Source organism: Hibiscus syriacus, unplaced genomic scaffold (assembly GCF_006381635.1).
Source record: "Hibiscus syriacus cultivar Baekdansim isolate YM2019G1 unplaced genomic scaffold, ASM638163v2 tig00111807_pilon, whole genome shotgun sequence".
NCBI lineage: Eukaryota > Viridiplantae > Streptophyta > Magnoliopsida > Malvales > Malvaceae > Hibiscus > Hibiscus syriacus.
Genome location: NW_024063185.1, coordinates 110,854 through 132,475, shown reverse-complemented (window position 1 = coordinate 132,475; position 21,622 = coordinate 110,854). Strand labels below are relative to the sequence as shown.

Sequence of the window (21,622 nt, the reverse complement as noted above, 5' to 3'; positions counted from 1 at the left end):
GTTTTATTATTGTAATAATTCATTATAGTTTCTCACCTAATATAGAAATAAAATTATTCAATAATCAGTCTAATTAAAAAATGGTCTAACACGTGGATAAATTCTTATCATAACCAAAATCCAAAATAAATATTTATTAAAAAAATCATAACCAGAGTTGTTAGCTCATCAATGTGAACAACTACTAATAACACACAATTGACCTTCTAACCACATTTGACCACTATTCATTTGCATGTCTATATATACTCTCATCAATTTCCACACTTCCAAAACCAGCTGGAAAATTACAAGAGACTGACCCAACTCAAAACTCAATTTGATTTCTCCTTGGCTTGCACACAAAAACGTTAATAGAAGAAAATCCCTGTTCCATTTCTTCTCGAAAAGAATCGAAATCCGGGGGGGGGGAATATGGATGGTTTACAAAGAGCTGGAAATCCCAGCAAAAGAATAGGGAATATTAGCAGCATAGGAAGGAGTATAAGCAGAAGCAGCAGGATCATTGAAGATGCATTTTCAGCTTCCATGCACTCGAGCCGAAGTCGTAGAGTCGACGATGACGAAGAAGCTTTAAAATGGGCTGCCATCGAGAGGTTACCCACTTACGATCGCCTTAGAACCAGCGTCATGCAGTCGTTTGTGGATCATGAAATCATCGGGAAGAAGGTGGAACATCGACAAGTTGATGTTACAAAGCTTGACATGAATGACAGGCAGAAATTCATGGACATGCTCTTCAAGGTTGCCGAGGAAGACAATGAGAAGTACCTGAACAAGTTCAGAAACAGGATTGATAGGTAAGCGTAGGAGACGCGTAATTATTTCTGATACTCGTACACTTGCCCAAGTAACATAATTGATGACCAATTCTCTCCACTAATTTTGTTTTTGGTTGATGACAGGGTTGGTATCAAACTACCAACAGTGGAAGTGAGGTTTGAGCGCTTGACGATCGAAGCCGATTGCTACATTGGCAGCAGAGCTCTTCCTTCTCTTACCAACGTTGCTAGAAACATTGCGGAATCGGCTCTCGGCTTGCTCGGAATCAAATTGGCAAAGACAACAAATCTCACCATTCTTAAAGATGTCTCTGGCATTGTAAAACCATCAAGGTATATATAATAAGCTATGACACTCTTCGCTTTCTTTGTTTCCAAGGACCACTCATTCAATTTGCGATTTTCAGGATGACACTCTTACTGGGGCCACCTTCTTCTGGGAAGACGACCCTTTTGCTGGCTTTGGCGGGCAAGTTGGATGAAAGCTTAAGGCTTAAAGGACATGTAACATACAACGGATATAGACTTAATGAATTTGTTCCTAAGAAAACATCTGCATATATCAGTCAAAACGATGTTCATGTCGGAGAAATGACAGTTCAAGAAACCTTAGATTTCTCTGCAAGATGTCAGGGTGTTGGGACTCGATATGGTAATATACCAAAAATAAACCATTCATTCTATGCTTTGTTGAATATGATTTTTAACTATAACTTTTGATATGTGTTCTTTTTTATTTGAAGATCTTATGAAAGAGCTTGCTAGAAGGGAAAAAGAAGCAGGAATTTTCCCAGAAGCTGATGTTGACCTTTTCATGAAGGCAACTGCCATGGAAGGAGTTGAAAGCAACCTCATCACTGACTACACTCTCAAAGTAAGATACCATTCATTCGTTCATTAATCTTTCTTCAAACCTTAATCCATCAAATCATCCATGGATAAGTTTTCTGATTTTGTTTTGTATTGAATTGGTCAGCTTTTGGGGCTTGACATATGCAAGGATACCATTGTTGGAGATGAGATGCACCGTGGAGTTTCTGGTGGACAAAAGAAAAGAGTAACAACAGGTTCATTATTTCTCAATCCCCTTCTTTTCACATTCATTTCCATATATTAATCTAACAATTTGATTAAATACAGGGGAAATGATTGTCGGTCCAACCAAGACACTTTTCATGGATGAAATATCAACCGGTCTCGACAGTTCCACAACATACCAGATAGTCAAGTGTTTGCAGCAGATTGTGCACTTAACCGAGGCTACAATATTCGTGTCCCTGCTCCAACCGGCTCCGGAGACTTTCGATTTGTTCGATGACATCATCCTCTTGTCCGAAGGTCAAATTGTTTATCAGGGTCCACGTGAGCACATTGTTGACTTCTTTGAGGCTTGTGGCTTCAAATGTCCTGAAAGGAAAGGCACTGCTGACTTCTTACAAGAGGTCACTTCAAAGAAGGATCAAGAACAATACTGGGAAGATAGAAGCAAGCCATACAGATATATTTCAGCCACTGAATTTGCGAGCAGGTTCAAGAGCTTCCATGTCGGAATGCAGCTTCATAACGAGCTCTCTGTGCCTTTCGACAAGTCGAGAGGACACAAAGCAGCATTGGCTTTCCAAAAATTCTCGGTCTCTAAAATGGAACTTCTTAAGGCCTGTTGGGACAAAGAATGGTTATTGATCAAGAGGAATTCGTTCCTTTACGTGTTCAAAACTGTTCAAATTATCATCATGGCAGTCATCGCTTCGACGGTATTTTTCAGGACTGAATTGAACACTAGGAACGAGCAAGATGGTGCAACCTATGTCGGTGCACTTATATTCGGAATGGCCATAAATATGTTTAACGGTCTGTCCGAGCTCTCCTTGATGATCAATAGGCTCCCAGTGTTCTACAAACAAAGGGATCTTCTATTCCACCCAGCCTGGACTTACACTTTGCCCAGTTTCTTGCTCAGGGTTCCAATATCAATTCTTGAATCTGTTATTTGGGTCGCAGTGACATATTACACTATCGGATTTGCACCAGAGGCCAGCAGGTATATTGAATCGAAGCAATCTTTTAACATGTCACTCAATTAATCCGAGATGTCCTTTTACCTGAGCAACAAGTTAACACCCTTCAAACCTATTGCCAGATTTTTCAAGCAGCTTCTGCTGGTGTTTCTGACACAACAAATGGCGGCCGGGCTCTTTAGACTCATCGCCGGATTATGCAGAACAATGGTCATAGCTAACACTGGAGGGGCTCTTACGCTTCTCCTTGTGTTCTTGTTGGGAGGCTTCATTGTTCCTAAACGTAAGCATAAATCGATAAAAAAAAAGGAAGATTATCACACTTCTCCTTGTTTGTTATGGTTTAACTGATAAGGGGTGTTTTATTTTGACAGGTGAGATTCCGAATTGGTGGGAATGGGCTTACTGGGTTTCACCATTGAGTTATGGTTACAACGCCTTCACTGTGAATGAACTATTCGACCCGAGGTGGATGGACAAACTGGTATGTTATATAGCTTTCTTGTTCAGTAAGACATCGGATGTTCGTATATCATGAAGAGACATACAATTTCATTAAAAGAAAGTTAGTTACAAGCCAAAACTTTGTCTACAATGCAGGCTTCGGACAATGTCACGCGGTTGGGGGTACAACTGCTTAGAAACTATGATGTTCCAAATAATGAAAACTGGTATTGGATTGGAGCAGGTGTTCTTTTAGGGTTCACAGTGCTCTTTAACGTTCTCTTCACCTTCGCCCTCACCTACCTAAACCGTAAGTTTCAACACTCCATCGGAATAATGTGTTCTTCTAGCATATCAGTATCTTCCTTTAGGTAACTAATCTTCTGCATTTTCTTGGCTGGTGTATAATAGCCATTGGAAAGCCGCAAGCTGTAATTTCCGAGGAAACCGCAGAAGAACTAGAGGCTAACTATGAATGTACGGAGGGAGAACCAAGGTTAAGGAGACCTGAATCGAGCAAAGATTCGTTCCCACAATCACTCTCTACTGCAGATTCACTTAATTCAAGTAAGAAACTTAACAAAATGGTTTGTTTCCATAAAGTTTACTCTTTTAACTATCAAAATATTAACCGAAGTTTGTATTAAATGAAATCTTTTAGAAGAAATAGAAATCCAAAGAATGAGCAGTCGGACCAATCCCAATGGAATGAGACAGAAAGATTCTTCACTTGATGCAGCCATAGGTGTTGCTCCCAAGAGAGGAATGGTTCTTCCTTTCACTCCTCTTGCAATGTCCTTCGACACTGTCAATTACTATGTAGATATGCCACCGGTAAGATCCTTTTTCCACTCTTTACAAGTCGAATTTCGACACAACCTTATAGTTGTTACCATGGAGCATGGTTTGAAAATCAAGTGTATTTGAACAGGAAATGAAAGCACAAGGAGTTGCAGAAGACAGATTACAACTACTTCGAGGAGTAACGAGTACGTTTAGGCCAGGAGTGTTGACTGCATTGATGGGAGTCAGTGGAGCTGGAAAGACAACATTGATGGATGTTTTAGCAGGAAGAAAAACCGGTGGATATACCGAGGGTGATATACGAATATCTGGTTTCCCCAAGGTCCAAGAGACCTTTGCTAGAATTTCTGGATACTGCGAACAAAATGATATTCACTCACCTCAAGTTACTGTCAAAGAATCCTTGATTTACTCCGCTTTCCTACGCCTACCCAAAGAAGTCAGCAATGACGAAAAGATGGTAAGAACACTGCTTTGTGTTGTTTTCAATGACATAAAGCATGCCATTAGTTATTTAATTCAGGGTCTAAAAGTTATTTGATGTTCTGTTCAGACTTTTGTGGATCAAGTGATGGAACTGGTCGAACTCAACAACCTTAAAGATGCTATAATAGGGCTGCCAGGAATCACAGGGTTGTCCACCGAGCAAAGAAAGAGGTTAACAATTGCAGTAGAACTCGTTGCTAATCCCTCAATCATTTTCATGGATGAACCAACATCCGGCCTCGACGCAAGGGCAGCGGCCATTGTCATGAGGACTGTTCGAAACACGGTGGATACTGGACGAACAGTTGTCTGCACTATTCATCAGCCTAGTATCGATATCTTTGAAGCCTTTGATGAGTTACTACTGATGAAAAGAGGAGGTCAGGTGATATACTCTGGACCGTTAGGACGAAATTCTCATAAGATTATCGAATATTTCGAGGTATGTAACTATAACAAGATTTCTCGTATCTATTTCACTAATTCAAAGAGAGAGAAAAAGAAAAAAGAAATCGTCATCATTTCATTCCCCTTGTTCACCGTTGCAGGCAATCCCTGGAGTTCCCAAAATTAAAGACAAGTACAATCCAGCTACATGGATGCTAGAAGTGAGCTCTATAGCAGCTGAAGCTCGAATCGGAATCGACTTTGCTGAACACTATAAATCTTCATCCTTATACGAGTAAGTCCAGACAATAAGGAATTTCAATTGTCTACCATTCACTTATTTATGTTGCCTTGAGCTAATATATATAAATGTATGTAAACAGGAGAAACAAGGCCTTAGTAATGGAGTTAAGCACACCGCCTGTAGGAGCTATAGACCTTTATTTTGCCTCTCAGTACTCACAATCCGCATGGGGTCAATTCAAATCATGCCTTTGGAAACAATGGTGGACTTATTGGAGAAGTCCAGACTATAACCTTGTTAGATACTTCTTCACTTTAGTTTCCTCCCTCATGGTCGGTACCGTATTTTGGCAGGTCGGCACTAAAAGGTCAGTACTGATTTTCGACTTACAAAACTTATATTGTTGTCCTTATTTTTCATGTCTGCAGCATTATCCAATGTTTGACAAAAGGCTTACATTTTCTTTCTCTTTGTTCCTATGGTTCAGGGATACCACAACCGATCTTATGATGATAATTGGGGCAATGTATGCTGCAGTCATGTTTGTCGGAATTGCTAACAGCTCAACGGTACAGCCGATTGTAGCCACCGAAAGAACGGTGTTTTATCGCGAACGAGCGGCTGGGATGTATTCTGCACTACCGTATGCCCTGGCGCAGGTGCGTGAAAACAGATCTATTGCACTCATTCATTACATTTCCATTCTTTAATCTCGAAATTAACTGCATAAACTGCTTAATTGCAGGTTATATGTGAAGTACCGTACGTATTATTCCAAACATCGTATTATACGTTGATAGTGTATGCAATGGTGGGATTTGAATGGACTGCAGCAAAGTTCTTCTGGTTCTTCTTTGTCAACTTCTTCTCCTTCCTTTACTTCACTTACTATGGAATGATGACAGTTTCCATCACTCCCAACCATCAAATAGCAGCTGTATTCGCTGCCGCCTTCTACTCTCTCTTCAATCTCTTCTCGGGCTTCTTCATTCCAAGACCGGTAAGTTTACTTGTTTCACAAGCAATCATTGAGTTTTAACAATGATCATAAAAACTGATACAAATTCATCACCTGCAGAGAATTCCCAAGTGGTGGATCTGGTACTACTGGATTTGCCCCATGGCATGGACAGTTTACGGGCTCATTCTTTCCCAATATGGAGATATTGAAGACACCATAAAAGCGCCTGGTATTGTGCCCGATCCCTCTGTTAAATCGTATATTAAAGATCAATACGGATACGAGTCGAACTTCATGGGACCGATTGCCGGAGTTTTGATCGGCTTTGCAGCCTTCTTTGCCTTCATGTTTGCCTACTGCATAAAGAGGCTCAACTTCCAGACCAGATAATTTTCAAGTTTTATACACTCAAACTTCCACATCAGATAATTTTGAGGTTCTAAAATTTATATATTATTCTTTCGTCTTCTATGTTTGGGTTGGAGTTATTATTCTCAACAATGTAATTTTGAATTTTGAACTTGTATTCCTATTTTAAGAATGTATTATGTTATATCATTTTTTCTCATCAAATAATACCGGGTAATCTACTCTTAATAATTTGATACTGAACGCTTAATCAATCTTACCGTAGTTGTTAGTGTTCGAATTCAAATTCTCTAAAAATAACAACCATTACTTTAATATAGTAAATTGGTTTGCGTATAAAAGAGATTTTTATAACATACCCAAAAGTCTTGGTGGCCGTGAGTTTAGGGTCTTGTGGTACACTGGCTGTAATTGAGTTGACTCAGAATCGGATTTTGGGGGTCATTGCCAGTTGGGATTTATTTTGAGTTTTCGTGTTTTGTTTCTATTTTTTATAAATATTATATAAATTTTGATTAATTCGAATTAAATATTATATAAATTTATTATAAGAACAATTTTTTAATTTAATTCATTTCACTCATTTAAGTTGTTAAATATTATTTGAAAAACATAATGTTTTATCTCATTAAACTTTTTTTTATTTTTATCTTACTAAACTAATTGATAATTAATATATTTTAAATAAAAAGTATTTAACATGATTTTAATTTTTATTTGTGGATAATAATCATATATAATATATTTGACACATAAAAGCAGTGGCCATCATCTGAGAGTGTATTCAGTTCGGTTCGATTCGATTTTTTACTAAAAATGGAATCGAACCGAAATAAAAGGAATTTTAGAATTTAAACCGAAACCGAATGGTTAAAAAATCGAATTATGTGAAATCGATTTTTTCGATTCGATTCGTTTTTTAACGGTTTAATTTTTTCGGTTCGGTTTATCAGTTTTTCAATAAAAATTCACTTGAAACTATAAATTAAAAAAATTGTCTATTCGGTTCAATATGAAACACAAATGGGTTCAATATGAAACAAATGAGTTTCATTTAAAAATTCCAAACCGAACCGAATCAATAAAATTGAAACTTTAAACTAACTCGTAAATCAAACCGTATAAGATCAAATCAAACTATTTTACTCTATTTATATCGATTTTTTAATTTTATCGATTTCGTTGCTCAACCTAATCATATGTGAGCAGAGACTCCATCATCTTCTGAAATCGTCCCGCTTGTTTCTCTCTCTTCATCTCTATTTGAGTTCTTCTCTCCTGCTCTCCTCCTCCTCTCATTTCTCTCGTTCACTCATTATTACTGTTTCCCTTTATTCAAACTCTTCTTTCACTCCTTTTTCAACGCTCCTTTTCATGTTTCTGTCTGGGTCTTCTTTAAAATGTTTTAAAATGTTTTAAAATGTTTTAAAATTCTCTCAAAGTTCTTAAAATTGTCCTTCCCTTGTCTAAAGTTTAATTTTTAAATCTTTTTTATTAAGATTTACGGGTCGGGTCGGGTCGGGTTGTGACCGATCAAACCGGTTAAATGGGTTACAAAACCAGTCAAATCGGTCATTTTTCCTTCCCCACGTGCAGTGGCGGCACGTGAACAGTGCACTGATATCAGAAAATTCCCGAAAAAATTCCTAAAAATTATTTTAATCGATTTCGAGATACTTACAAAGCTCCGTTCAATTTTCTGAACGGCGGAGAGCTCGATTTCAACGAATCGGAAACTTTGACCGCTTCACCTCCACACGCGCCGCCGCCGCCGGAGAAAAGGGAGGACACTGGTGGACTCGAAACGACTCAAGGAACACGATGATGCGGGAGCTGTCGTAAACGGATGACCCGATCGTCGTGAATCGATGAAAAACCAACTAAAACCGAGTTATTACCGACAATACTTCCGACTGAAATTCACGACGAGCGGTGATGATTCACAACGAAAGGTTTGAGGGGTTTGGTTCCTCGGTTGATAACAAACACGATGGTGGTTTTAGCTCGTCGATCGGAGGTCGGACGACGAGTAGATCGGAGTTAAAAGGAGGGTTGACGGGAGAGGGAAAATTGGAAAAATTTTCAGAAACATACGGGAGATTGGGGGTATATATCATCTCATAATTAAAAATGGCTAAACCAAGAGTTTAGCCACTGAACTTTCTGCACTTCATAAAACGGTCTGCCAACTTTAAAATTTTGCAATTTAACCCACTGTTTCTTTCAAAATACCAAATTAAATCCACCACTTTATAATTTCTTAAATTTAGCCCTAAATTGGGGTGTTACAATTCTCCCCTCCTTAAAAAAATTTCGTCCCCGAAATTCATTCGTGTCACATAATTGCAGAAATGAAACTTCCATCAGTTCTTTCATATCTTTCATGTAGCTCTTATAGAAATACGAATCCTTCACTAATCCTTAACTAGTTGAGCATACATTTTTATCATAACTTTTCCTTATTTCAATAAAAGAATCTGAACGAAAATTTTCTCGAGTAATCAATCTCTTCATAATTCTCCCTCAGTCCAAGTAAATAATCAAAACAACTTTATCCTTGTGAAATCAATTCAGCCTTGGCTACGTGAATAGGCTCATAGAGCAGCAGCATATCTCAATTTCATTTCCGGAGTCAGGTCAGAATTTCTCGGATAATTAACTCTCACATTGCTCGTGAGGTACTTTACAGCATTTATACAGATGTTACTGGTATTCCTTTTTGCAAAGGTATAGTCTTAACGAATAGAAACTTAAGTTTACTCATTACAGATAGGGACTCAACCATGGAGTTCCAGCTCAGAGAGGTACGATTGTAGTCTAGGGGCATGTACTGATCAGACATATTTTGACATCCGACCGGCCTGTCTAACTTGAAAATTTTGACTCAAACCAAAGCTCTGATACCACTAAATGTAAGCCCCATAGACCGATAAGGGTAACCAGATCCGATCCGGGGTGTCACATTTGGGCCACCGGAGTGACCCACTTTAAAAATAGTAGAAAATTTAAAACTTTTTAAATTACATGTAAACTAATAAAATCAGTTGTCACTATTTAAAAATAAAACATATTTCCAGATTCGTATATAAATCAAAATACAATTACATGCCCCCTAATCACATGTACCATACTCTGTAACAACGCCGAAAAAACTCCCTTACTGAAGTCGATAGATGCACTGGTACAATTCTTTTAACCTGAAAAGGTGAGTAATAGAGTGAGCTTTGAAAAGCTCAGTAATACAGAACTACCAGATAATGCTGAAGAACGTGCAGATACAGATAAACATACATATCCTTATTATTTCTGAACGTTTATAGATTTTTATGCTGAGCAGAGATTCTACTGATATTTCAGATGGTAACGGACAATGAGCTTTCAGTTCAGACAAATATTTCGGATGACTGAGTTCAGGAGATCAGAATAGGTTATCTAGTGTGTTCCCATAAAACCAATAAAAAGATATATATATATTTTTTAAAGCATATATATATACACCCCCATCCTTTCACAATCTGTTTGTGTAGGTTCCCCGGAACCATACACCCCGCACAACCAGTAACAGTAAGGCCCTGAGCACACAGCCGAGGAGTCTGCAGTAATCTTCCTCCAACAATAAACCCCCCAGATAAAACATTTCTCCGTCGGTAAACGGAGATATCAGAAATCAAAACAGAATTCATATCAGATATCAGAACAGAATCCAGATCAGAATCAGAACAGAATTCAAGTAACGTATCAGAACAGAATTCAATTCGGAAATCAGATAAAATATTTATATAATTAGGGAACACACCAGAGTTTACAAGTATTATTTAGAGGTACTGTATCAGGCAGAGAAACACAGTTATTTAGTATGCCGATAGAATATCGAAATTCAGAATCACTATTGGAAGAGTTCAATAACTGACAAAATCATCAATTATTCAGAATATGACTTGAGCTGTAAGGAAGAAATGAAGATTCAAGACATTTACAATCTATGTCGATTGATCGGATTATCAAACAACTCTTAAATGAATAGCTCCCAAAATTAATGCTTGTCGATTGATCAATTCATTGTTCTTCCAGGGTATTTACTCTTTAATACCACAAACTCTTGTCCATAGATAATTTTTAGAATCATCACTGAATAGATCTTCCAATGTCTTTATTTTATTTTTACGCTTCCAATATATCATGAAATACTGACGTGCTTGATTTGTAGTTCATGATCTAGAAGAATAGTACATTGTGTATGTTCATTAACGTTTCCAAACTCATTCACATCACTTACTTAATCCTTAGTGATTGAGGTTGCTTAGTTCATTTAGCATTCAAGTCTATTCCAGTTACTTCGGGATTTTCCAGAGTAATTTCGTACATTTCTGAATTTCAAATACATATTGTACTTCCGTTCAGTTCAGTTTGGTCTTCGTGGTTGATTTATCGAACAAATATCCAATTTTTAGTACCGAATGCAATCTAGAGTTGAGCTGAGCTGAATACTTCCAAAATTATCATTGAGCTAAACTTGAGTAGACGAACATGTATTCAAGTAATAACTATGTCGTTCAGGTACTGACATATTATTAAGGTTGATCGGCTCACTTAAGTTATGTTCCATAACTTTTAAAGGTAGTCCAATACCTATGCTTATTTGGATTCCTTAATTAATCCAAGGTATTTACTTAGTTTAGGCCATAAAGTTATTTTGGTAATTTTGGTGTTCAGTTTTATTCCATTTATTTCAGAGCTCGAGGATATCCAATCATTCCTGAGCTTGGTGATATTCTTGGGTCATTTCCATTACATGAGTATTTTGGTCATTTTACATATCTACGGTATTTCAATCTTTTCCTGCCATCCGATCTTATTATTTAATTCAATCTTATCATTTACTTCAGTCCTTTTGAATAATTCTGACAGCAGAATACCCCCGATAACTTATTCTTCAAGTATTTACTCATTATTCGAATATTTATGGGTCAAGTGTCTTCTCAGATTTTACAAACGGAATATCAGGAATTTTCCTGCACTAAGTCAGGATCTTAACAATTAAATCCGTACATAATCGAGTTAAGTATGAATCCCCTAAGTATTTTCTCATTCAGAGTCAACTCAGACTATTCTACCTCTTAAGGGCATTTCTGTAATTTCTTAACCAGATAATTTCGTTATTAGCTCTTAACGAAAATAATATAATTTAGAGATCCTATGATTAATTGCTTTCTTGAATACTCTCTGATCTTGAAACGGTTCTCTTAACAAACTTCTAGTATTCTTCACAAACTCTCATAGGATTAAAAACCGGTTATCCATAATTTCCAAATAAAACTAACATTTCTTATGCACATCAATATTTTATCAGATCAATATGTCTGTAAAATCCTCTTATCTAACTTCCATATTCAAATCTTATCTTTTTATAACATAAGGGTATTTTCGTAATTTTACCCTACCAGAGTATTCTCATAATTTCTCATCCAAGTACCCTTAACATTTAACCTTTGATGAAATAAATTATAAGTTGCAGATACAAGGCTGATTTCTTTATCACTAATCACAAACTTGTAATTTAATCTAACAATTTCTCAATCTCTTATATTAGTCATTCGATCCGTAATCAGTTAGAAAATTTCTACCACATCATATCAAGTGTATAAATTATTCAACTCCACCAAAGTGACCAACATTATCTTGTTCATGCATTTATCAATATAAACATGTTCCATAAAGCATAAAGAGGTAGTAAAGTATTACCTCGATTTCCGTGCAATACTGATCGACCATAAAAATTCCATTCGAACACCTTTGATCTTCAATTCAACTTCCAATATTTCCTCGGATCCATATAAACAGAAATTACATAAAAAACGGAGCTTAATTCTGAAAAACAGATCGAATCGGATGATAAATCAGTCAAAAACAGCTTACCGGGTTCGAATTTGGTAAAACCTACTTCAGATTCGAATTCAGGACGTCGAAAGCATAAAATATGGCTTTTCGAAAATTTGGAATCTTCGGTCAAAATCAAAGTCAACGGGTTTGACCGACAATTTTGAGGTCTTCGGGTTCAAATTTCAAGAAACGGACTGCGGAATCGGATTTGGAACGTCGAAAAATGTTAGGATAGGTATACTCGGTCAAAGTCAAAGGTCGTTTAATGCTCGGTCAAAGCCAGTCAAAGTTTTGGTCAACAGTGGTCAACGCCGGTCAACGGTCAACGGGTCAACGGGTCGGGTCAACAGGTTGGGTCGGGTAAATGGGTCGGGTCGGGTTGTGACCGATCAAACCGGTCAAATGGGTTACAAAACCGGTCAAACCGGTCATTTTTCCTTCCCCACGGCGCGTGGGGGCGCGTGAACAGTGCACTGATATCGGAAAATTCCCGAAAAAATTCCTAAAAGTTATTTTAATCGATTTCGAGATACTTACAAAGCTTGGTTCAGTTTTTTGAACGACGGAGAGCTCGATTTCAACGAATCAGAAACTTTGACCGCTTCACCTCCACACGCGCCGCCGCCACCGGAGAAAAAGGAGGACACCGGTGGACTCGGAACGGCTCAAGGAACACGATGGTGTGGGAGGTGTCGTAAACGGATGACCCGATCGTCGTGAATCGATAAAAAACCAACTAAAACCGAGTTATTACCGACGATAGTTCCGACTGAAATTCACGACGAGCGGTGATGATTCACGACGAAAGGTTTGAGGGGTTTGGTTCCTCGGTTGACAACGAACACGATGGTGGTTTCGGCTCGTCGATCGTAGGTTGGACGAAGAGTATATCGGAGTTAGAAGGAGGGTTGACGGGAGAGGAAAAACTGGAAAAATTTCCAGAAACATACGGGAGATTGGGGGTATATATCATATCATAATTAAAAATGGCTAAACCAAGAGTGTAGCCACTGAACTTCCTGCACTTCATAAAACGGTCTGCCAACTTTAAAATTTTGCAATTTTACCCACTGTTTCTTTCAAAATACCAAATTAAATCCACCACTTTATAATTTCTTAAATTTAGCCCCTAAATTAGGGTGTTACAGGATCTATAAATTATAATTATTTTCGTTAAGAGTTAATACCGAAACTATTTGGTTAAAAAATTACGAAAATGTCCTTGAAAGGAAAAAATAGTCCGAGTTGACCCAAAATGAGAAAGTACTTTGAGGATTCGTACTTAACTCGATAAATTACTGATTTAATTATTAAGATATTGTCTTTATACATAAAATTCCTGATAACCTGTTGGTCACTTCTGATAAGATAATTAACCTGAAAAATCTCCGAGTTAAGAATAAATTATCGAGGGTGCTCTTTTGTCGGAATTATTCAAAAGATCTGGGAAAGATGATACGTTTGAATTAATAAGATCATATGGAATGAAAGGATTTAACTACACCAGATCTATAAAATGACCAAAATACCCCTGTAATGGAAATGACCCAAGAATATCACCAAGCTCAGAAATGATCGGATATCCTCGAGCTCTGTAATGGATGGAATAAAACTAAACATAAAATTGACCAAAATACCCTTATGGCCTATAATAGGTAAATATCTTAGATTAATTAAGAAATCCAAATAAGCATAGATATTACTGGAATGTGTGTTCGTCTTCTCAAGTGCGGCTCGATGATAATTTTGGAAGTATTCATCTCAGCTCAATTCTAGATTGCATTCTTTACTAAGAAGGGAATATTCGTTAGACAACTCAACCATGAAGACCAAATTGATCTGAATGGAAGTACAATACGTATCCAAAAATTCAGGAACGCCCGAATTACTTTGGAAAACTCTGGAGTAACTAGGATAGACTTGATTACTAGATAAACTAAATAACCTCAAGGATGGAGGATTAAGTAAGTGATTAGGATAAGTCTAGAAACTCGTATAAACTTACATGATGTATCATCCCTATGGGTTATGAACCACAAATCAAGTACGTCAGTATTTCATGATATTGTGGAAGCGTGGAAATGAAATAAAGAATATTGGAAGATCTATTCAACAATGATTCTGAAGATGATCTATGGACAATAATTTTTGGTATTAAAGAGTGAATACCCTGGTAGGGCAAGGAATTGACTAGTCAACCAACATCAGTCCTGGGAGTTGTTCGATAATCCAATCGATAAATATAAATGATGAATGTCCTCAATCTTTGTTTTTCCCTTATCAGCTCAAATCACTTTCGGTAAATCTGAATTTAGAATTATTATGTAAAAAGGTTCTTGAATAATTTCCTGATGCATATGAAACATAGTGAAATTCTAAAGTATCAACCTTAAATGTCTGATTAGACCGGTTAGTAATCGATTCCCTTAAATAGGACCTCATTCCTAGTCTCCGATCAAATTACATCAGTTTCATGTTATCCATTCCGATAACTATCAAGTGTCTCTAAGAAATACTTGGATATCCTAGTGTGTTCCACATGTACCACATGACGATTTTATATGCTTTTAAATGAGTTTCATCGAAATTATTAATTTATTGGTTTATGAACCATGGCAACATATATGTTTTCCGATTACGATTTTCACCGAAAAATATGAATTATTCTTGAAATCTACTAGTTTTATGATCTATAGTTACCTGAAATATGTTATCGGGTTTCCTGTTTTCACTGAAAAATATGATTCTGATAAATCACATACTGAATATTTTTATGAGACAATACATAATGTTCTGAATACAGTTTATTTTGATATCTGATTTACCACCTATTTCTGATATGGTTTCGGGTTACTGTATTTTTATATCTGATTTCTAAATATGGAACATTTTCATATTATAATGGATTAATTATCGTTTTCACTCCAATACATACATATTTATTATTGCCATTGGGGGTATGATTGGAGGAAGTATTTTAGGCTTCTCTGCTATGTGCAACGGTAAGTCCTTACCGTTACCGCAGGCTCCCTTGTTGTGTGCAAGGGTAAGCCTTACAGTTTCCCAGGTTCCTTTGTTGTGTACAAGGGTATGCCTTACAGTTTCCCAGGTTCCTTTGTTGTGTACAAGGGTAAGCCTTACAGTTTCCCATGTTCCTTTGTTGTGTACAAGGGTAAATCTTACAGTTTCCCAGGTTACTTTGTTGTGTACAAGGGTAAGTCTTATAGTTCTCTAGGTTCCTTTGATGTGTGCAAGGGTAAGCCTTACAGTTTCCCAGGTTCCTTTGCTGTGTGCAAGGGTAAACCTTACATTTTCCTCAGGCTCTTTTGCTATGTGCAAGAATAAAACCTTATCGTTTTTGCATGCTCCTCTGCTTTGTACACATGGTAAATATGTTTTAAACTGCTGGTTTTTTAAAAGATATGTATCTTTTCACTGGTTTTACTGGAACACACTAGATAACCTATTCTGATCTTCTGAACTCAGTCATTCTAAATATTTATTTGAACTGAAAACTCATTGTCCGTTACCACCTAAAATATCAGTAGGATTTTCGCTCAACATAAAAATCTGTAGATGTTCAGAACCAATAAGGAAATATATGTTTATCTGTATCTGCACGTTCTTTAGCATCATCTGGTAGTTCTATATTACTGAGCTTTCCAAAGCTCACTCTGTTACTCATCTTTTCAGGCTAAATGAATTGTACCAGTGCAGCTATCGACTTCAGTAAGGGAGTTATTCTGGTGCTGTTTGCAGAGTACGATATATGTGATTAGGGGGCATGTAATTGTATTTTGTTTTATATACGAGCCTAAAAATATGTTTTATTTTTTAATACTGATAAATAATTTTTATAAGTTTACATATTCTGATAAAAAGTTTTAAATGTTCCGCTATTTTACAGTGGGTCACTCCGGTGACTTTAATGTGACACTCTAGATCGGATTGTGTTACTCGTATTAGTTTGAGGGGGTTACATTTAGTCGTATCAAAGCTATGGTTGAGTCAAATTTTTCAAGATAGACCAGCCGGTCAAATTTTAAAAAGATGTCTGATCAGTACATGTCCCTAGACTACAATCGTACCTCTCTGAGCTGGAACTCTAAGGTTGAATCCCTATCTATAATGAGAAAACCTAAGTTTTCATCCGTTAGGACTCTATTGTTTTATAAAGGAATACCAGTAACTTCTGTCTAAATTCTGTAAAGTACCATACGAGCCATGTGAAAGTTACTCATCTGAGAAATTCTAACCGACTTCGGAAATGAAATTTGGATATGTTACAGCTCCATGAGTCTATTCTCTTAACCAAGACTGAATTGATTACTCAAGGAAATTTTCGTTCGAAATCTTTTATTGAAATGAGGAAAAGTTTTGATAAGAATGTATACTCAACTGGTTAACAATTAGTGGAGGATCCGTACTTCTGTAAAAGCTACTTGAAAGTATGAAAGAACATATGAAAGTTTCATTTCTTCATTTCTGTGACGTGAATGAATTTTGAGGACGAAATTCTTTTAAGGAGGGGTAAATTGTAACACTCCAATTTAGGGGCTAAATTTTAGAATTATAAAGTGGTGAATTTAATTGGTAATCTGGGAAGAAAATTGAGGATTAAATTGAAAATTTTTAAAGTTGACAGACCGTTTTATAAAGTATAGGAAATTTAGCAGCTAAACTCATAGTTTAACCATTTTTATTTTAGAGATAATTATAAGTCTCTTCCCTTGTGTATTTCTGCAGAAAAATTCCCAGTTTTCCCTCCCCTTTGACCCTCCTTTGATCTCCGATCTACTCACCGTCTAACTTCCATTTGACGAACCGAAACCACCATCGTGTTTTTTATCGACCGATGAACAAATGCCATCAAACCTCTCATCGTGAATCGGCGTCGTTCGTCGTTAATTTCAGTTGGAAGTATCGTCAGTTTTAACTCGATTTCCGTTGTTTTTTCATCTATTCACATCGATCCGGCCATCCGTTTTCGACACCTCCCCCACCATCGAGTTCATTGCATTATTCTGAGTCCACTGATGTTCTCCGTTTCTTGTCGTCGCTGGTGTATGGAGGGTTGAGGAAGTCAAAGTTTTTGATGTTCCAGAATCGAGCTCTCCGCCGTTCAAAATTATGAACCGAGCTTAGTAAGTGTCTCAAAATGCCTTAAAATAATTTTTAGTATTAAAGAGTGAATACCCTGGAAGGGCAAGGAATTGACTAGTCAACAAACATTAGTTCTGGGAGTTGTTCGATAATCCAATTGATAAATTTAAATGGTGAATGTCCTGAATCTTCGTTTTTCCCTTATCAGCTCAAATCACTTTCGGTAAATCTGAATTTAGAATTATTCTGTATAAAGGTTATTGAATACTTTCCTGATGCACATGAAACATAGTGGAATTCTAAAGTATCAACCTTAAATTCTAGTTAGTGATCGATTCCCTTAAATAGAACCTTGTTCATAGACTCCGATCAAATTACATCAGTTTCATATTATCCATTCTGATAACTATCAAGTGTCTCTAAGAAATACTTGGATATCCTAGTGTGTTCCACATGTACCACATGATGATTTTATATGTTTTTAAATGAGTTTCATCGAAATTATTAATTTATTGGTTTATGAACCATGGCAACATGTTATATGTTTTCCGATTACGATTTTCATCGAAAAATATGAATTATTCTTGATTTACGGCACCATGAAATCTACTGGTTTTATGATATATAGTTATCTTAAATATGTTATCGGGTTTCCTGTTTTCACTGAAAAATATGATTATGATAAATCACATACTGAATATTTTTATGAGACAATACCTAATGTTCTGAATACAATTTATTTTGATATCTGATTTACCACCTATTTCTGATATGGTTTCGAGTTACTATATTTTTGTACATGATTTCTAAATATGGAACATTTTTATATTCTAATGGATTAATTACCGTTTTCACTCCAATACATACATATTTATTATTGTCATTGGGGGTATGATTGGGGGAAGTATTTTAGGCTCCTCTGCTATGTGCAAGGGTAAGTCCTTACCGTTACTGCAGGCTCCTTTGTTGTGTGCAAGGGTAAGCCTTACAGTTTCCCAGGTTCCTTTGTTGTGTACAAGGGTAAGCCTTATAGTTTCCCAGGTCCCTTTTTTGTGTACAAGGGTAAGCCCTACAGTTTCCCAGGTTCCTTTGTTTTGTACAAGGGTAAGCCTTATAGTTTCCCAGGTTCCTTTGTTGTGTACAAGGGTAACCCTTACAATTTCCCAGGTTACTTTGTTGTGTACAAGGGTAAGCCTTACAGTTCTCCAGGTTCTTTTGCTGTGTACAAGGGTAAGCCTTACAGTTTCCCAGGTTCCTTTGCTGTGTGCAAGGGTAAGCCTTACAGTTTCCCCAGGCTCTTTTGCTATGTGCAAGGATAAAACCTTATCGTTTTTGCATGCTCCTCTGCTTTGTGCAAAGGGTAAATATGTTTTAAACTGCTACTATTTTAAAAGATATGTATTTTTTCACTGGTTTTACTGGAACACACTAGATAACCTATTCTGATCTCCTGAACTCAGTCATTCGAAATATTTATCTGAACTGAAAACTCATTGTCCGTTACCACCTGAAATATCAGTAGGATTTCTTCTCAGTATAAAAATCTGTAGATGTTCAGAACCAATAAGGAAATATATGTTTATATGTATCTGCACATTCTTCAGCATCATCTGGTAGTTATGTATTACTGAGCTTTCCAAAGCTCACTCTGTTACTCATCTTTTAAGGCTAAAAGAATTGTACCAGTGCATCTATCGACTTCAGTAAGGGAGTTCTTCCGGTCCTGTTTACAGAGTATGCTACATGTGATTAGGGGGCATGTAATTGTATTTTGTTTTTATATACGAGTCGAAAAATCTATTTTATTTTTTAATACTGATAAATGATTTTTATAAGTTTACATATTCTGATAAAAAAATTTTAAATGTTCCCTATTTTACATTGGGTCACTCCGGTGACCCTAATGTGACACTCTAGATCGGATCAGGTTTCCCGTATCGGTCTGAGGGGGTTACATGCAAGATCATTTTTCAGTTAACCAAATTGAGGACTGTGATAAGTTTGGTCTTGCCAAGGTTTTAATTCATGTGCACATCTTTAGGGCATATAATCTTATTCTAGACAAATATATGGTTTCTTTTATCTCAAAACTTCCAAAATAATTTTAGTCCTTGCTGAATTACATATGTACCATGGATCTTATCTTTTATTCCAATAATTTCCAGTATAGGAGTATAAAATACAAAGTTGTTATCTTTATGTTTGATTTTTCATCATAAAGGGCATATTTGTATTTTTTTTGGTTTAGAAAATGGCTTCTCACATTGTTGGATATCCTCGCATGGGACTCAAGAGAGTGCTTAAATTTGCTTTGGAATCTTTTTGAGATAAGAAGAGCAGTGCTGAGAATTTGAAAAAAGTTACAGCTGATCTCAGGTCATCCATCTGGATACAGATGTCTGCTGTTGGGATCAAGTACATCCCCAGCAACACTTTCTCTTACTATGATCAGGTTCTTGATACTATTGATAACCAATCAAATAGAAAGCCCCAAGGGCGACATATCCTATGAGCCCAAACTATGTAATTGAATAAATCCTTCCCTATCTATTGCTGATCGAGTACCCCTTCTCCTTCTTCAATCTCCGATTCATATTTTTCATAGAGATTCTCTAATCAACGATAGAACAAGATCCATTTTGCATCATATATAAGGGATTCCCCGGCTTGGACCAAAGAAGCAATATCACTCGATCATTATCAAATTGACCGTGATTTTTTTCTGTCAGTGAGGATCCCACCAGAGAGCCTTTCGACTTCTTAATAAATAGAAAGGAAAAGGTAACATAGAAAATAAGGGTCGATCAACAGGGACTGTGGTGTTTTTGATTTAGTAAAACTCTTTCTTAATTTAAAAGAAAAGTAGAGTTCCAGATGAAGATGAAAAAATATAATAAAATAAATAATTATAATTTAAAAAAGGAAAATAATAAAATAATAAAATAACAAATATTAATAGTAATAAATATAAAATGGAGTTTTAAATTATTTAAAGAAATAAAAGATAAATATTAATTAAACAAATAAAATAAATAAATTGGGATAAAGAAAACTTATGGTAAAAGCAGCCTCAGACTTCAGCTTTGCCTCAAATTCCTCGGATCATCGAAACTGATTTTTACTTCAAGATTCACGTCGGTTACTACAAGAACAATTCCTCGCTACCGACTCGGTTTATGTTGTTTCAACAATAACTGATTTCGATCTTCGTTTCCTCTTAGCAAACAATTTTGCTAAGTGTGTTCTCAGGAAGTTGAATGTGCTTCAATAAGCCAATCTTTCTTCCAATGTTAACTATAACAATATCCAGACCAATGTTGAAAATCGTTTTGATTTGTAAAATAAGCCCAGAAAATAAAGAGAAAACTCTGAAGCGATTTAATTTCCTTACAATTCTCACGTTTGAAATTGAGCCTTCTCTTTAGCCTTCGGCTTAAAAGAAAATTAGCTAAGCATGACCAAAGTCATACTTAGTATATTTTAAAACAAATTTTTTAAAGGGAAATAAATAAAGTATGCAAAATATAGAGAGAAAGCTATAGAGAAAAAGAAGATTTTATTCTTATATTAGAGAGATATGTTTCTTGGCTTACCTTGAGAGGGTATTTATAGCCTTCAAATTCCTAAAAACATGCTAAAGATAATTCCTAAAATAATATCTTAAATCCTAATTAAAACTATTTAAACTAAAATTCTTAAAACAAAGATAAGATAAAATAAAATATAATAAAAATAATATCATAAATCCTAATTAAAATACTTAAAACTATTTAAACTAAAATTCATAAAGATAAAATTAAAATAATATCCTAAAACATGAGTTTAATTCAAATCCAAATTGAAGAAACGTGCATCTGATCTATTCGTTCTTCTAAAAGTGCTAACTGGAACTTCTAGAAATGCCACGTCAAACCGTGTCATGCCAGAGTCGTGCCCATGTCTCCAGCCGTGACCAAATAATAAAAAAAATGCAGAATGCGCCCGTTTTACTACTAATTCTGGAGAGTAAGACCCTACACGAAAATAAGCATAACACAACCAAATCAGCAACAATAAATCATAAGATCGAAGAATTAACGAGAAAATATTAACGATTCAGAACACTCATCAAATTCCCCCTCACTTATTCAGTGCTTGTCCTCAA

At 36.1% G+C, this 21,622-nt stretch overlaps 1 protein-coding gene across 1 annotated transcript; it reads left to right on the top strand.

The window, feature by feature from the left end:
* Window positions 1-399: 399 nt before the first annotated feature.
* Window positions 400-6,545, top strand: LOC120171005 (ABC transporter G family member 35-like). The gene is made up of 18 exons (XM_039178825.1): window positions 400-800; window positions 906-1,115; window positions 1,190-1,434; window positions 1,526-1,656; window positions 1,759-1,849; window positions 1,923-2,823; window positions 2,923-3,083; window positions 3,175-3,284; window positions 3,401-3,554; window positions 3,656-3,811; window positions 3,906-4,078; window positions 4,176-4,508; window positions 4,602-4,976; window positions 5,083-5,216; window positions 5,305-5,532; window positions 5,653-5,824; window positions 5,911-6,165; window positions 6,244-6,545. Exons 1-18 carry the CDS (start codon window positions 415-417, stop codon window positions 6,514-6,516), a joined length of 4,488 nt encoding a protein of 1,495 aa, XP_039034756.1. The 5' UTR covers window positions 400-414; the 3' UTR covers window positions 6,517-6,545.
* Window positions 6,546-21,622: the final 15,077 nt, after the last annotated feature.

Bases quoted from the DNA above. Each gene is read 5' to 3' on its own strand.
- LOC120171005 (XM_039178825.1), top strand. From the start codon at position 415: ATGGATGGTTTACAAAGAGCTGGAAATCCCAGCAAAAGAATAGGGAAT. The intron at 1,116-1,189 runs GTATATATAATA...TGCGATTTTCAG, and splicing joins GGCATTGTAAAACCATCAAG to GATGACACTCTTACTGGGGC. The intron at 2,824-2,922 runs GTATATTGAATC...ACCTATTGCCAG, and splicing joins TTTGCACCAGAGGCCAGCAG to ATTTTTCAAGCAGCTTCTGC.